The 16,725-nt window shown below is 34.8% G+C and overlaps 1 protein-coding gene across 1 annotated transcript in view; it reads left to right on the forward strand.

Annotated features, from left to right (window-relative positions):
- Positions 1-16,725, forward strand: part of gbb (glass bottom boat) — a 77,627-nt gene that overhangs the window by 29,982 nt on the left and 30,920 nt on the right. Inside the window, exon 2 of the mRNA XM_076527366.1 lies at positions 3,935-4,121. Within this exon, the coding sequence (XP_076383481.1) occupies positions 3,935-4,121 (187 nt within the window). The remainder of the gene's footprint in view (positions 1-3,934; positions 4,122-16,725) is intronic.

Here is a 16,725-nt window from a genome sequence, read left to right on the forward strand (position 1 = left end):
TTGCCCACATCAGAATCGCACAAACAAAAGTTAAACAAAGATGTATTTCTATTTTTAATATTTTTGATACATTAAGAACAGTGGGATAAGATTCTTACGCTCCTCTAATGTCTTTCACTGATTCATTTTTGTCATAAGCTCGCGAGTGATGCGGATCTTTAGGGTGGCCTGTTCGACGAACGAGCAGTTAAGCTGCATGTTTGTTAAAGTGATCGTGATTTATTTTAATATAATATTATGTTTTATATATAATAATATATTTATTAATATATTTATATAATACATTAATATTATAATTAATTATATAATAATAATATTATTATAATAATATATTAATATTATATTATTATATTAAAATATAATAATATATATAATATAATATAATATATATATATATATTTTAATATATTATTAAAATCGTTGTAATGATATTGTCATAGCATTTTTTTTTATAGCTATAGCTACTTTTTTAAAGTGCGATGTTTGATTTAGTGGAAAGTATGTCAGTTGATCAGTAGATTGACAGGATACTATGTATTCCGTCATATATCGGGGAGGTGTTTTGCAAAATGTTTTGACAAAATAATCGACAGGTAAAAAGTGATCGTTTCGTGTTACTTTAAACGCGATAATATAATTTCTCACTGCAAAGGAAAAAGGATCCATTGTGGATGAAGTTGCATTGAAGTTAATTCCACGGTACAGATTAACCCTGTGCACTATAACGAGTTAGATTCGCGATAAAGATTTTGTACATAATCTGCTAAATATGCACGTTATTCATTTATCCTAAATTGAAGCAAAGTTTGATTCTACTGTAATCAGAAGTTAGGAATGAATAAATATTAAATATAATAATAAATATAATATAATAAATATTGAAGTACGATCAATTTAATCATATCGATGAAGTTCGACAAAATAACATTTGTAAAATGATTAATTAATTAATTTGTTAGATGATGTTGTGTGGTCCAACCTGTTAAAATTATTTAAGTGAAAACAAAATTGCAACTTATTTCTTACGTCTTGCAATTGATGCAGACAATTTTTATTTTGCATAAATATCCGCAGTCTAGTTGTGATTACAGATCCGAAATTTAATTATCATCGATAGATTAATTTTTGATAGATCTTGTAAACAGGTGTAATCACTTCACCTAAAAAAAATATCGTTGGGAATCTAAAATCATCATTCAAATAATAATATCAATTCTACAGTAAAATATGTGTGAACTCTTTACGTTGTAACATTGTGTTAGACTGGTTACGAAGAGTTCGAACATAATCTATTATATTAAATATGGATATCATTCGCTTCTTTTAAATTGAAATTAAATTCAATGTTTTCTTAATTAAAAATTCTCAGTATAAATTTAAGTATAACAGATTTAAATGTAATAAATTTTAATATAATAAATTTAAATCGAGGAAAGTGTAAATTTTCTCTATTGTGTAGGAATTCATTAATGACAAAGAAGTGCTAATCAACGTGGCTGTGAAAGAAAACGTAATGCAAGAGGTTAAATAAATTGAGCGAATTGCAGGCGACTGTGTAGTAGTAAGAACAGAGCTTCAATCTAAGAAATTCAGTAATCGTCGCTTACAGTGAAAGTTTGGGTAGAAATAGCCGAAAAAAATCCGAAGCTTTTAGGCGGCAATGGCCCTGCACAAATACCCCACTTATTTCCTACTGGCGCAATACTTACGGTTCCATTAACCCGTGTTTTACAGTCCTCTATCGCGTGAAAGCTTCGGACACGATAAGAAAGAGTCTTTTTCCCTTTAAAACCCGAAAATGTACACTAATTTCTTCTCTGAGAGATTCTAGTTGAAGCCCTGCGATAATGGTAACCGTAGTACTTTATGGTAATGTACTAGGGAAAGTATTTTAATACTATGCGGTCGTTCTTTGCATCCTCGATTGAAGGTGTAATGGATTCATTAGTGACTTTTAGGAAACTATTGTGGATCTTAGGTGCATTTTAGCCTGCAGACTAAGTTGGGCAAAAAATAATCTGATTAATAATTAACGATTACAATTCGTTAGTTATTATATATTATTATAAATTAGTTATATAAATTATTGTAAATTAGTTGCATAAATTATTATAAATTGGTTACATAAATTATTATAAATTACTTATAATAACTAACGAGTTATAGTCGTTAATCATTAATCATTAGATTGCGGATTTTTTAAAATACTGTAAAAATAGAAAGCATTTTAAAAAATAATTATTTTTTTATTATAAAATTTTTTTATAATAATAATTATTTTTATTATTACTTTTTATTTTTTATTTATAAAAATAAAGTAGTTATTTGATTTCTATTTCCAGTAATTTATGCAGACGATTTTTATTTTGCATAAAAATTCGTGGTCTATTAATCATATTATTTTTTGCCCAACTCTGACTACGGATCTTTATGCAAAATAGGAATCTTTCAAAATGAAATTATATGAAAATATATTTCTTTTAATAATTTTACAATAGTACAAAATTTTTTAACCTCTTCACAGTTTTGTTTTTCAATTCTTCCATTTATGTAAAAAATGCATAAAATCCGCAGTCTATCTATGTCAAAATAAGATGTAGTTTAAATGAGATACAATTAAAACAGTGGAAAAATTAAAAGAATTTAAGAACATTGAGATATTATTTTCAATAAATTAGAAATAAATAAATGGAAGGAATAAACTCCCCACATATTTTTTACCAGAATATATTTATTCGACTATCTAATTTCTAACAATTACTTTAAATTCTCTCATGTTTCATGAAGGTCTATAAAAAAAAACTAACATATCTAGAAGAATTTGAGAAATTGAGTTGAGAAAAATTGAAAAGTAAAATTATAAATGATTCGAAACATGTGTTAATCAGTTAACTGTTGCAATCTCTTTAAAAAGTGTGCAAGTTACTGTTAACCAGTACTCAGTAACCAGTAAGTGTTTTGAACGAGTATACTCGTCATGAAATAATGGCAACATTTTATCTTGTGACCAGTATACTCGTCAAGAAGAAATTTGCAATATTTTGTCCTAGTATGAGTATACTCGTCAAGAAGAAATTGCAACGTTTTGTCTTATGACGAGTATACTCGTCAAGAAGAACTGGCAACATCTTGCCTTGTGCCGAGTTTACTCGTCAAGAAGAAATGGCAACATCTTGCCTTATGCCGAGTTTACTCGTCAAGAAGAAATTGTAACATTTTGTCTTATGACGAGTATACTCGTCATGAAGAAATGGCAACATTTTGTCTTACGACGAGTATACTCGTCATGCAGAAATAGCAACATTTTGTCTTACGACGAGTATACTCGTCATGAAGAAATGGCAACATTTTGTCTTACGACGAGTATACTCGTCATGAAGAAATGGCAACATTTTGTCTTACGACGAGTATACTCGTCATGAAGAAATGGCAACATTTTGTCTTACGACGAGTATACTCGTCATGCAGAAATAGCAACATTTTGTCTTACGACGAGTATACTCGTCATGAAGAAATGGCAACATTTTGTCTTACGACGAGTATACTCGTCCAAAACAGCTAACTGGTTAAAAGGATTGCAATTTAAGACAGTAGAAAGATTGAAGCAATTTGAGAGTATTGATACATTGTCGTTAACGTAGTAAAATGGTTAATGAAAGAAATAACCTCACCGTGTCCTTGATCGAATAGCTTCCTCCAAATTAGAATGAGGGTATCGTATCGTCAATCCACGCGGATTGATTATCCCACGGGAGAAATGTTTCTCCGCGTTTCCATTGATTTTTGTGATTAACAGTGTCATCGCGACCCGTCTAACGAGCAGCCACAATTTACTCATTGTCAGAGCGCGGAGGCTAATTGCTGTTCGACACTCGCGTCGCATTCAGTCGGCGCTGCACCGAGCTTTAATGAGACGGTTTTTCTCGATCCGTAGATCATCATGTTCCCGGAGTGAGGCATGAGCGCGGTAAAAGGCTCTGGTTCGACGTCTCCGAGGTACCACCTGGGGAACACATAATTGGTGCAGAGCTCAGGCTCTATCGCAGCATGGACGTGAAGAATCGAAGAAACCGTGGCTCGTACATGATCACGGCGTACCGTGTCCTGAGAACCGAAGACGGGTGAGTGTTGAAACAGTATTCGCTTGCTGCCGGCGCAATTAGAACCTGTTCAGTTCCTTCTTGTCCGACTATCCGTACATCAGCCTGCTAATGATTCTTGCCGCGAGTTGCTCGCTCGCGTATCGACGGAACGGCAACGAATTATCCGACAAGCAATCGTCGTTGTATCCTGTAATCCTAATACGAAGACAAAGCGAAAATCTGGCGAGTTACGTGCAACGACCACGTTTAAACGAGCAACAGTTTGCGTTTTGACACTGAGCACCGTCACTTATTTCGTCAAACATTGCCATCTTTACAGAACTATCTTTTTTGTAAAAGTAAAATTAAAGACAAATTTCCTTCGCCAACTAAAAATTTACTAGTCATAAACAAGATAGAAAAATTTGTACTGCTTCATATTCTTTATAGAAATATATTGTACGAATCTGCTTACCTTCGAGAAGCCGATGAGTTAATAAGTTGCATCCATGTGAAATGAACGTAGAAAATCAAAACGTAACCAATGATTAGGCTGCGGATCTTTATGCAAATTCTCAGCTTCATTATTTTCTAATTTTGACATTTTATTTCGATAACATGTTCAGTATGAATATAAGTTACAGAGACCTATATAAAATTCATTTTTAACATTTTCGTTATAAGCTTAGATGACAAAGTTAAAACAAGCGAGTTTCTTATTCTTTTTGTCGTTCCAACCAATTGTAATGTCAACAAAAATTTTGTTGTAAACATTGCCTAGTAAAAAAATACAAGTAATTTATTCTGCTTTTAAAAAGGTTACTCTCTTTTAACCAGTTAGCTGTGGCACCTTTTATTTTATAAAATTAACAATTTTATTACTAATATTTACTTGTTCACTTCACATTAACATATACTACATATATAATAAACGAAAAACGCAGGAAAAATCAGATACTTATAAAAGTTAAAAAATTTAAGTTGCTGCTGTCGAGCACCAAAGCAAATCGTCATTCTTTCCTAATCTTATTTTTATAACAATGTAAACGCCTTCATGTAAAATTGGCATCAAAATATTCTAAACATCTCGAAATTTGAGAATATGTTTTCGTTTTCACTAAAATATTACAATTTAAATAGTCAACGGTTTTTACGTGCGACGAGTATACTCGTCGTGACAAAAAATACTGCCACTTCTTCACGACGAGTATGCTCGTCAAACACAGCTAACTGGTTAAAAGTTGTCCGAATATTGACACGAGTCACTGTATGTCTGTTACAAACAATTACGTCAATTTCTATTTTGCGCGGCGATCCGCGGCCTGGCAACGGAAACTGATTAAAGATAAAGAAAGTCGGACAACCGTAGCAGAGTAAAATAAATCACGGGGCAGCGTTACACGGAAATGATGTTACAGTAGCAATTTCTGCACCGTGTTTTCGGAGTGCCGTGTTAAAAGAGGGTCGAGTGTACTTAGCAAAGGGGTCACTTACCTTTGTAGATTTTCACATCCGGGCATTGATGATTCCTCCCCGTTAATGTCATTGTCGTGTCAGCGATTAGACCGTGCCACTTGGGAAACTCTCCCAGGTACCGGGAATTCTACCTGCAGAGCTGCAGAACGATGGTCGGCGAGGGTGGTTGATAGTTTCTGGGTGACCTTTAACTACCGCTTGGAAATTCTCGAGCATCGTGGGGAGAAACAGTACCCTCTCCGGTTGATCTTTGTCCAGTTTCGATGAGCCGGCTGGCTAGACCAATTTCGGTGTTCCTTCGGGCAGAGTCCGTGGTTTTTGACATCGTCATCGTGCCCCTAATTAGGCAGTCCTTAAGTCGCCGAAAAAATCCCAGGTATTTGTTCTACCTGTGAGAGCTTCGGAGGACCGGGGCCCACCGTTTCTTTTCACGATTCTGCCTCCCTCGTTCGTATACGTGCCCAGAACTACCACGAACACGACCGAATCCTTTTTCGAGAAACGCCGACACCGTGGTTACACCATATTCCTATCGAATTCGATCTTGGATCGAGGCCCGTTAATATGATACGAATTAGTCAGATCCGTCTGTATCGCAGCCTTGTATCTAGCCAAGCCGGCGTGAACTTCGACTTTGGGCACAAATATTTGTGGAAATCGAAGGGCCGGACGGCAGTTCTCTCTCTCTCTCTCTCTCTCTCTCTCTCTCTTTCTCTCTCTCTTCTTCAGCCTTTAAAAAAGGAAATATTACTAAGTCGCAGAAAAGTTCGCTATAATTACTGATTCTTAACGCGTTTTTTTCTTCATTGGTTGTTTCAGTTTGAACAGAAAAAAGACAATGGATTTTTGAACACTGTTAATAGACGGTCTCCTTTTAATTCCTTAATGTAAGAATATTATCATCTTTACAAAACATTTCAAAACTGTGAATCAATTATAACGTATATGTTCGATTTTCTTCGTATTACAAAAGTTACTGCATAAGAATTAATGTCATTAATTTAGATGATTTTCGTTAGGAATAACCATTGCGAATGATTAAAATTTGTCTTTGCTATATCGACCGTTATTAACGAAAGAAATTTAATTTGCTTACGGTAAACAGATTGATCGATCGGAATTTGTTTCGATCATTAGTAACCATTATCGATGACCAGACTTTATCCCGATAATCATAGTGTAGTATTTGTCGAACGATGTTCTATCTGTCAACAAAAAGATTTGCCAGGATAAAAGACAACTCCACTTTGGAATCATTTTCTTTTGGCTATAACTCATTCGCTTATCTTTCGTTTCATGGAAAAAGGAGTTACCTTCGAGTAATAAGCACGACGATTTCGCAAGAGATAGCACTGTGTGTTTAATATGCTTGGCGCAATAAAGAGCCAGCTACTGGAAACTTAGACTTGATCGTATCGTTAGAATATGATTACCTCTAACCACATTATCCACATATTAAAGTAACATCAATTAGATTTCGGATTTCACGGGTTTATAATAAGAATGAATAGCACGAGAAAGTCGAAATATGCGAAGCATTTAACCCTTTGCACTCGAAGCTATTTTAACTCTAAATATAAAATTATTTTTCTAACCTATAGTATTTCTATTTTATATGACAAAATGCATTTTATGCGCGTGAAATTGACTCATCGGACTCGCACAACAGTTGTACTCTCGACGATCTCTTAAATTTAAACATTGTTAATGTCAAAATTATCTTGGAACGTGATATAACAAATTTCAGTGGTGCCTCAGAGTCACCACTCGAGTGCAAAGGGTTAAATATACGGTCACGTTGTTTCGAGATTATTTGAATTTATTAAGAAGAAAAACAAACTGCTTAACCACATAGAGAAAATTTTCACGACAGTGAAAACGTTGCGTAAAAATCGATATTATAATGATTACAATAAAATGTACTCGAATCTCCACAACGGGCAATGGTCGTTAATAGAGCATTGTTGAAACAGTATTTGATTTTTAACCCGATGATAAAGTGTTATTGTTTTGTAACAACGAGACAAGATTGAATTCACTCAAACTTCGTGCACATTCGCTATCACGAACTTTTACACAAAATAAAAATTGTCTGTATCGATTGTGCAGCGCAAGAGTTAAATAAAAATTCTATTTCTTCTTCCAATACTTTCGATTGGAATTGAAAACAGTGAACAGTAAATTCAATTGAAAACAGTGTACAGTAAATTCTTCCCAATTTTCCTTCAGCTGGTGAAGGAGGGAAGAGGGGATACGAATATTTGAGCCTTGCATTTCGTTTTTATAATTGAGCCGTTTATTTTGAAAGTGGCACAAGTCACTTTGTTTTTAAGTCGATATATTTAAGGGTTTTCGTTTTAACACCGTTTAAAAATATGGATGCTAACTTTCGAGAAGATTTACTTGTATTTGTTATCTCAGGATACTGATATTTTTCTCAGTATAAATAATTTCGTATAAACATTAAAAAATCACCACTTTTCATTACGGGAAAGTGACTTATGCCACTTTCAAAATAAACGGCTCAATTGTTGACAATCGGAAACTATAAAAATGAGCCGCAAGACTCGAATAATCGTATCTCCTCTTCCCAAATCGTCCATTTTTGTTTACAAGCTGACGGAGAAAATTAGGGAGAATTTACTCTGTATCTAGATTCTTAAATTCTTCTGATGTCCTCGCTGTTTTAGTATTTCATATATGTACTCAGTTTCGTCGTGAATGCGTAAAATCCGCAGTCTGATTATACATATATGTATACTTAAATAAAAAGACTTACCAGAAACTTTCTGATAAAAACATTTTTACAACATCGGTAACTATAAAAGAAAAAAAAATCAGAAACCGGTCGTTTCAATTGGTCTAGGGCTTTTCGTTGGTGAAAATCCGAAAGTGAAGCTGATAAAAAGTATACTAGAAGAAATATCTACTTTTCGCATTACTTTTACGACCTTGTACAATCATGTACGATTATATTTATACAATTACTCGTACTTACGTCCTATTCGCGTTATAAATTCTACAAAGTTATACAAAATTGTATATAAATGATATGTGTTATACAAAGAGCAGGATCAAATTTTTCATGAGCGCCACAAATTAATTCTCCTACGGCGTTAGAAAAAAAAAAGACTAACGCTATTCCATCTGCATATTAACAAAATAGTTTTCAAGCTTATCCTACAAAAGGACATCATAATTTAACCCTCTATGGGCCGAATTTTTTTCTCAAATATAACAAAATTTATGCAACGGGAAATCTATTATTATAAACCTGTACATGCTAGTTAAAAAAATATTTAACAGTTTAAATAACTTTATTATAATTGATTCAATTTGTAACTTTGAAGTAACAATGGCTTACAATGTTTCCACTTCTGTGCGTAAATGCTTAAGCGTGAAATTCCGTAAAACAGTTTGAATTTGGCGTTAAACATTGATGTACGTTGCATTTGGAATTGGTTGCCGAATAGTTTTTTGTGGTCCTGAATTTTCCTCATCTGACGATAATTCGGTACTAAATTCATCGTCACTGTCAATGATATCTATGCGTCGTCTGGTAAATATTACTGGATGACCTTCACATCGGACTCAGAATTTAATAAAGAATCTTTGGATCTATTACCGCTAATGCGTCTAATTCTAACTCCTCTTTTATTTTTATATGATTTTGTATCCATATTTTGGGTATTTGATATATAAATTTGAAAATAGAAGAAAGCACAACTATTATCCTAAATACACTCGAATCTACTACAATATCCCAATGTAACCTGAAAGTTACAAAACTGTATCATGTACAAATAGTAACAAAATGATTATTGAAATGCAAATAAATAAATTGTTATTGATATACGAACCCAGAGCTATTATATACGCTTTTTTAATTTAGTAAACACCGATAAAAGCACAAATAATCTCAATTGCACAAGATGGTCCCTTTGGTTTCTATCTTCAGACAACTTGCAAGGTATTTATTTTGACATTTCAGGTTGATGATGCTACCAACCGTCATCAATATTGTTATTGGTTATTTCAGAGGCATTATATAATTAAGACGTATACATCATCTTGTGAAAAAAACTAAAACTATTTGGTAAAATGTGGATATATTAGCTTGTGACTTGAAAGTTACATGGGCCTATAGAGGGTTAAATAAAAAATACAAGAGCCGACAAGGTGGTAATTAAAATGTTTATACAAACCCGATACGCGTAGACCTGAAAGTTTATAAAGTGGCTAAACAATGTAGCTCTCGCTCGCGTACCACCTACAGACTGTACATAAAGGATTAACAATCCCTATTGAATCCCTGAAAAAAAGAACAATTGCTCGGTCACTGTTTTCGCTTCGCCTAACCAACGTGTCGAGGAGGAACGAGAAAACGAGTGGAACGGTTTGAGCAGCGGACAGAGAGGCTGGCGGTTTCGAGTCCACGTGGCTGGCCAGCCAAGGCGGATGGCGACAGCGTGTCTAGAGCCATCCCTGTCTGCGACTACCTCCTAAGACTTTGATACCGCGACCTGACCGATATACGGGCCCCGACAGGAAACGCTATTCCGTAAATTGAGGTAAATTAGCCATGGAGACGGGCTCTCGGAGGTCCGAGTTAAGAGCACGAGTTACTCGGTGTGCCTACGCAGTTAGATGCACGCAGCAGCTCCGCTCCTCCCCCTCTTCCTCCGCCTCGTCCTCCAGCTCGTCCTCCTCATCTCGCGGTCGTCTCTTTTTCTTCGTCCTCCACCTTTCCCTTCTTCATCGCGCTCTTCTCCTTTTCTTCCCGAGCTTCTTCTTCCGTCAAAGTTGATGCGTGACGCATCCTCCTCCGCCTCCTTATCCTCCTCCGCCTTCTGATCCAGCCGAGACAAGCTGGCGACTCTGGTTTCTTACGTGTGCGCGCAGGTTTCCATAAGTGTTCCCCCGTGGTGGTAGGGGACACGACACCGCCGTCAGCTGTCTCTCTGGCCCTCGATAACGATCCCTCGTCTCGCTTCGCCTCGCCTCGCGTAAAGTCGGAGACAGTGACATTTACTGTAACGAGCCTCGCTCAGGGTCCGGTGCTTTTAGACACCATCCTGGATTCGGGATTTTTCACGGCGCGCGCGCGCGCGGTTCTGCTACTTGTAACGAGACTTGGGGCAAGAACGCTGAACTTAGCGGAACGATCTTCAACCCCCGTGTCCGCGCAACAGATCCTCCCTTAGTTCTCGCCGATTTGACACTTTCGCGCTAAACGCTCGACTGACGATCGAGTCGATTGGAATAACAATCGATTTCACATTTCTTCTCGTTTCGAAGTTGTTGAAATTGTAAAAACTCTTTCGTAGAAAATAGGGTGAGTGTAGGTATTACTGCGGTTTCTCAATGAAGACGAACTTTGACAGAGAAAATAGGACTTTTTACGAAAATAAATTGACAGATTCAGTTGTATCTATTATTCTTTAACTTGAATATTTACTTTTGTCAAAGTATTGGATGTCTGAAAGCACAAATTTCATTAAAAAACGTAAACAGTTATGTATCTATTACTGCAAGCCAAATACATACTAAGGATGTTCCGATTACTGCGTGTCAAGGTTGACATAACCTATTTTCTTTTAAATGCACACATACAGCTACAAAATTCCTAGGATAGTATAGGTACTCTAGGAGAGTATAGGTACTCTACGATCAAACGTGTTCGTACCGGCTCATCGAGAACTGCACTGTATAGGTTAAGGTACGCAGTTCAGTAAAGCATCACACTAATGTACACAAATAGTAAAAAAAAGCTATACCCTAAATACTGTGTTAGTAAATAATATTTGAGGATGGATGATATATAGTGTCAGTGTATGTCGATTTTTTATCAAAGTAATGACTACTTTATATAAAAATAACGCTAAAATGAATAATTTATTATTAATTACCAAAATATAAATGCCTTTCGAATCAGCGTTCACAGCCGCAAATGCGATCATTTCATAAGATTCAACATTTTTATAAGTTTCCGAATATCAAAAGTCAATAAATGAATTAAAATTGTGATTGGTGTTGCTTGTATGATGAGATTCATTATTATTTTTATAAAATACCGCAGTATTTGGGGGCGTCCGCAGCAACACCCGCACTTACCTTAATTAAATTTCTTTGATCCAAGGATACGGTATGATAAAAATGACGAAACATCTAAATAATGCACAGTCTTTTCATCGTTATAAAGCGATACGCGTGAACCATTTTTAAGTAGGCTTCTCGGTAGGCTAGCGTTAAGTGCAAAATTCATCATCTTATGGTTTGAGCAAATACATTAAATTCTTTTTCTCAGCAGAGGCTAATTTTAAAGTAAAGTATGCGCGGGATGGCTATTTCATTTTTTGTAAGTATGTATTCGAATTTGTAGAATAACCTCTTTATAGGAGTTAAAACTGCTTAAATAAAAAAAACCAACTATTTTAAGTTTTAATACAGCAACTTGGTGCAGCTAAAATACACAACTGATACACTAAATCTTTTCCATTCATGCTCTGAATGCGAATGAAATTATACTGCCCGTTTAAAAATAGTGAATTGTATATTAAAACGTTTTCTAAATTTATTGAAATTGTTAAGAAATAAGTTTTTAAATCCAATTGATCACTTTACTTGCATAAGGATTTACACTTGCGTGGACTAAGATATTATACATATACATTCGACCATCGGATATCAGGGCTTGGGTCCAGTTTGACCCGGAGTTACGAATGGCCGATCTAAATTCGAATTTCTAGCAGCCGGTTGAAGCTGTCTGCTCGATGCCGATCTCGAGGAACAGGTTGAATATTATGTAAAAGAAAATTTCAATGTTCAGGTGTACTTAAACTCTTGTCTATCAGTTTTTTTGTTGTTAAAGATCGTTACACCTAATTGAACAGGTTATCTCAAGTGCTGTGATCAAACTATTTGATTGCAACTGTTATTTAGAGGAAAATTGTCGAGCTTCTGTTCGATATAGAACGGTCACTGAAAAACTTCTTAATAGGCTGTATTAATCTTCTAAAATTACATGCTTCTGTTGCACCGTTTTTATTAACTTTTTCAAATACCTCTTTTACGTCTTAATCTTCTAAAATGTTTCTTTTATGCCGACACGTGAAAGAGAATTTAACTGCGCGAGGAGAAAAGATTACAATTGACCATTTAACATATAATAATTTTCATACATACATGTCATTTTGGAAATGTAAATCAATTTTTAAACTGGTTTTCGCGTGATTTTGACGAGAAAATCGTCGTCATTCGAAACGTAGTTTCGAATTTAACATTAGAACCATCAAGTTCTAAAATTATGGTATTTTCGGGAAATGAGGGATTCCTGAGGTCATTTGAAGTAACTTTTTCCTTAGCGCAAATGCAATCTGCCCTTTTGTTTACGAGTTATTAACGAAAAACAGTGACCAATGAGGGGCGAGATCAGCTCGAGCGAAGCGGCCGAGCCAATGCTCGTCATCGTTAGCATCGTCCGCTCGTTAGCTCGGTCGCCTTGCGCCAACCGTGCTGGCCTCTCATTGGTTAGTGTTTTTCGTTAATAACTCGTAAACAAAGCTATGGATTGCATTTTGGCTAAGGAAAAAGTTACTTCAAATAATCCCAAGAATCCCTCATATTTCCCAGAACTACCATAATTTTGGGACATCCTGTATATTGTTTTATAACAATGAGAAGATTGGATTTAGTCTAATTTCGTACGATTTCTATCATACAGTGGAACATCGATAACTCGAACTTTAACGGTTGAGCACGAATCTTCGAGAGTTTTAGAGAAAATTTGACATAATAAAGGCTTCGTAAGAATGTGAAATAATTTTTCGACTTGTGGGGGTGTAAAGAAAAATCAATTCAAGTTCGTACAGTTCAAACTCATAAAAAAATGAAAACGATTGACGATCGCAGAACCGTTCGATCTCTTGTCATAGTTCTCCTCAATTCGAGATGCGATTAGTCGCTTGCGCTATAACGACGAGTAGATATGAATGTTATTTGTTTCTTCTAAATCGAAACAAAAATTGATTCCTCTGTTATAAAAATCTGAGTATAAAAGTAAACGAAGACATACGGAAAACAAAAATTGTCTCGTTAAGGATATTATTAATAACCAAGAACTGCTAATAAGAGCGGAAGAGAATGAAGATAATTTTCGTCTTACAGAGGTGTTTTGGAGTTATGGAGGTGTCACCGTAATTATATATAATATATGCTCTAGTAGAAAAGTTCGTCTAAAAATTTTTCGTGGAAACATTTTCATAATATATCAGGGATTGTAAAAGAAAAATGCAGAAATCGTTCATTTAGATTGCTTTAGTTGTTCTTGTATTAATCAGTTAGCTGAGTTTGACGAGTATATCCGTCATGGAGTTATGGCAGTATTTTGTGTCATGATGAGTATACTTGTCAAACTCAGCTAACTGATTAATACAAGAACAACTAAACCAATCTAAATGAACGGTTTCTGCATTTTTCTTTTACAATCCCTGATATTATGAAAATATTTCTACGAAAAATTTTTAGACGAACTTTTCTACTAGAGCATAGATCTTATTTTTATGACAATGTAAACACCTTCGTGTAGGATTGACCTCAAAATATTCTAAACATCTTGAGTTTAGAATAAACGATTTGTGAGAATATGTTTTTATTTTCACTAAAATCACAATTTAAATAGCCAATGATACTTTTTACGCACGACGAGTATACTCGTCATGACACAAAACACTGCCATAACTCCATGACGAATATACTCGTCGTGCGTAAAAAGTATCATTGGCTATTTAAATTGTAATTTTAGTGAAAATAAAAACATATTCTCAAATTGTTTATTCTAAACTCAAGATGTTTAGAATATTTTGAGGCCAATCCTACACGAAGGTGTTTACATTGTCATAAAAATAAGATTAGAAAAGAAGCCAGTTAGCCACAGCTAACTGGTTAATAAAGTTTATACGGTTTGAAACTATCTATTTTTAATTTAGCAACGTACACGTATTGTTAACCAGTTAAATTGTAAGTCAATAGGTTAATTAATCTAGAATAGCTTCTGCTCTATTATCCGAACACCGAGATCTTCCTGACAGTTACGCTAATGAAGTTCTGCCATATCGCGTTACCACGGATCGACAGACGTTTCGTAAAGCCATTGATACAAAGGCAAGCCGCATGATTCACAGAAGAAGAATGCCAGGAAAAAATAACGTGTTTATTAGCAAATAGTGCGCACAACTTCCACACGGGTGAATACCGACGCGTAACCTGTCGGCGATTTGTCTCTCATTGTGTACAATTGCTAATGCTTCCCCGATTATTCAATTACGGGACCGCTAATCGATCTTGGGAGGAAAAGAATGAGAAAAAAATCTCGAAATACGTCGTTTGACGAGTAGACAGGCTGAATGAACAACGATTGACGCGTCTCGTTGAAATCTTTATTAACGCGGCGACGGATTCCCGCGAATTGCCGAGTCACGACGCACGGTAGTCCGGATCGAAGGATTTAACGATTTACTGAAAAATCAATTTTCTCGCATCGATTTTTATTACTAGACTGCGAATCTTTACGCATTTATGGCACGCGCAGATGATTAAAATGCAAGAAAACCTATTAACAAGATCTAATAGCATCTTTATTTTACTTTTTGTAACAGATGATTTTTTAGTCGACGAAAGAAATTTCCCTTTAATTCCAATTTTTGTAAAATTATGTATGAAAATGTGAATTTGTATGTTTAGCTATTATCTTCTAAGTGTTCATTAATTTTCTAAATGATAAAGTTCGCTAAAAATTGCGTTCGGAACAAACTTTTAATTTTATGCACATCATATTTTTTACTTTTTTGTGTAATATTGCTTTCCTTCTTTCTGATACTCTGACAAAGTTATTTAATATTTTCTATCGGTTTTTCTTTAACGTGTTAGCTGTTGCAATCTCTTTGAAAAATATGTAAGTTACTATAATTATGCTGGATATGTTTGATTTCATTCGCGCTTTGTTTCTAGACGTTACTTTTATAGAATATGTAATTCAATGAAGAATATTTAAATTTCTCAACCAATTAGCTAATTTTGACGAGTATACTCGTCACGTAGATATGGCAACGTTTTGTGTTATAATGAGTACACCAATGAAAAACAGTTAACTGGTTAATGAACAGCATTTAACTGTGCTAAGAATTCACATATTAAATTAACAATTTATTAAAAAAAAATAATAATAATGCACAATGGACCGATGATAATAGTCAAAGTTTGCTAGACGAGTAATTCTTCGACAAAGAATATTTCCCGAAATATTGCTTAAAAATTGGTGCAATCGTCGAGGAAATACAAAGTACAATATCGCATTGTGGTAGAAAGCAATAATGTCTTTATGTTTTTTCAGTAAAAAATTTCATTCTGAGACTCGTTGTGGTGCGAAAGATTCTAGCAAAAGTGTCACTGAATTCTTCGATCCGAATCACTGTGCGAGAACGCCGATCCACGGAATCGCGACACCGCCGATCTCGTTGTGTATCGCGGCTGGATACGTTACGTAAGATTCAGTGGTTTCCTATTGATCGATTTTGTTGATTTGTTGCGCGACTCGACGATCATGCATTCCTACATATCACGGAGACGATGCACAGCCGCGAGAATATAAATAGGGAAATAGTTGCTCTCGTGCTCGACTATGTTGCCGTAAATTACGGTCACGAGATTCCGTTTCGTGTATTTCGATATACAGTAAATTCTCCCCTAATTGCAAAATATATAAAATAATAAGCAAATATAACATAATAAGCAAAAATTGACAATTTGGGACAAAAATGGACGATTTCCTTTTATTATCCATTTTTGTTTACAAACCGATGGAAAATTCGAGAGAATTTACTGCACATAGAAAATGGGGACAATGATTTTTCATTGCATGCTAAATGTAACACTTCGGAATTTGTTTCCGATACTTTACTCGCGTAGCATGACGCGAAGAATTCGTTTCTTCGTACTGTTAATGCTTTATTTAGAAGCCTGTCAATAGGCCTTTTAATGAACGAGTTATGTTTAAGAGAAGTTCGGTAATTATTTTACAAATAATTATTTAAAAAAAATATAATAATTACATTAATTAGGGTAATCTAAATAATATTAATTACATTAACTATATTAATCTAAGTAATAG

Source organism: Megalopta genalis, chromosome 19, assembly GCF_051020955.1.
Source record: "Megalopta genalis isolate 19385.01 chromosome 19, iyMegGena1_principal, whole genome shotgun sequence".
Classification (NCBI taxonomy): domain Eukaryota; kingdom Metazoa; phylum Arthropoda; class Insecta; order Hymenoptera; family Halictidae; genus Megalopta; species Megalopta genalis.